Raw genomic sequence first — 1,226 nt, 5'->3', positions numbered from 1 at the left:
CTTGAAAAGATTATGAACAGCCAAAAGCACACACCCTTAGAGTAAAGACAAGAATATCTATTTCACTTCATCAGTATTTGAGTTTGACTATTCTCAAGGAATATTTCCTTTGAAAGAGAAGAAATGCCTTCCACTTGTAACACAACTCAGATACTCAAAATACATCATCAGACCAAGACCTCTCCTTGCTGTCTTAGTCACGTCCTAAATTTCCAACCTTGTGACCCAGAAGGCATTTGATTTCTTCTTCAGGTGAGTGGATGGTTCTGTGAAAGAGAGACGCCTCAAAAATGAATGCGATAGAAACAAACTTCACGGTGACTGAATTTGTGTTCCTGGGGCTCTCATCACAGCCGAAGACGCAGCTCATTCTTTTTATTATGTTCCTGTTCTTCTATTTATTAACCGTGGTGGGGAATATTATTATTATCACTATCATCCAGGTAGAAACACGTCTCCAAACTCCGATGTACTTCTTCCTCACTGATTTATCCTTTCTGGATATCTGCTACACATCCACTGATGTCCCTCAAATGCTCTCCAACATGGTGGGCGGAAGGAAGACCATCCCATTTTCTAGATGTGCTACGCAGATGTACTTCTCCCTCTCCTTTGGAATGACTGAGTGTGTTCTCCTCGGTGTCATGGCTTACGACAGATATGTGGCCATCTGCCACCCTCTCCACTACGCAGTCATTATGAACCGAAGCACCTGTGGCCAGCTGGCAGGAGTTTCTTGGGCCAGTAGTTTCCTGAGTTCCACGGTCATCAACATCTTCACCTTGAGTTTACCCTACTGTGGACCCAATGTCATGGATCACTTCTTCTGTGAGGTTCCTTCCATCCTGAGGCTGGCTTGCACTGACACCTCATTCACCGAGATGGTTGTTTTCGTCTTCACTGTCGTCATTGTCTTCATTCCTTTTCTCCTCATTGTTGTTTCCTATGCCCGGATCCTTCTGACAGTTCTCAGGATGCGGTCAGCCTCTGGAAGGCACAAGGCTCTGTCCACTTGTGCTTCCCATCTGACGGTGGTGGCCTTGTTCTTTGGAACTGGCATCTTCATGTACATGAGACCCCAGTCAAAGACCTCCAGGGCTGGGGGCAAGATCATCGCGGTGTTCTACACTGTGATCACACCCATGCTCAACCCCCTGATCTATAGCCTAAGGAACCAAGATGTAAAAGGGGCTCTAAGAAGAGCTCTGGCAAAACAGAGGGCATGA

General features: G+C 46.0%; 1 protein-coding gene across 1 annotated transcript; it reads left to right on the top strand.

Moving 5' to 3' along the window:
- Positions 1 to 290: 290 nt before the first annotated feature.
- LOC136175544 (olfactory receptor 10A7-like) lies at positions 291 to 1,226 on the top strand. The gene has a single exon (XM_065945816.1). The coding sequence runs from the start codon at positions 291 to 293 to the stop codon at positions 1,224 to 1,226; it is 936 nt and encodes a 311-aa protein (XP_065801888.1).

The sequence above is a fragment of the Muntiacus reevesi genome, chromosome 9 (assembly GCF_963930625.1).
Source record: "Muntiacus reevesi chromosome 9, mMunRee1.1, whole genome shotgun sequence".
NCBI classification, from domain to species: Eukaryota; Metazoa; Chordata; class Mammalia; order Artiodactyla; family Cervidae; genus Muntiacus; species Muntiacus reevesi.
Note: the sequence above shows the minus strand (reverse complement) of the source record. Positions and strands in the feature narration are given on the sequence as shown.

Bases quoted from the DNA above. Each gene is read 5' to 3' on its own strand.
- LOC136175544 (XM_065945816.1), top strand. From the start codon at position 291: ATGAATGCGATAGAAACAAACTTCACGGTGACTGAATTTGTGTTCCTG.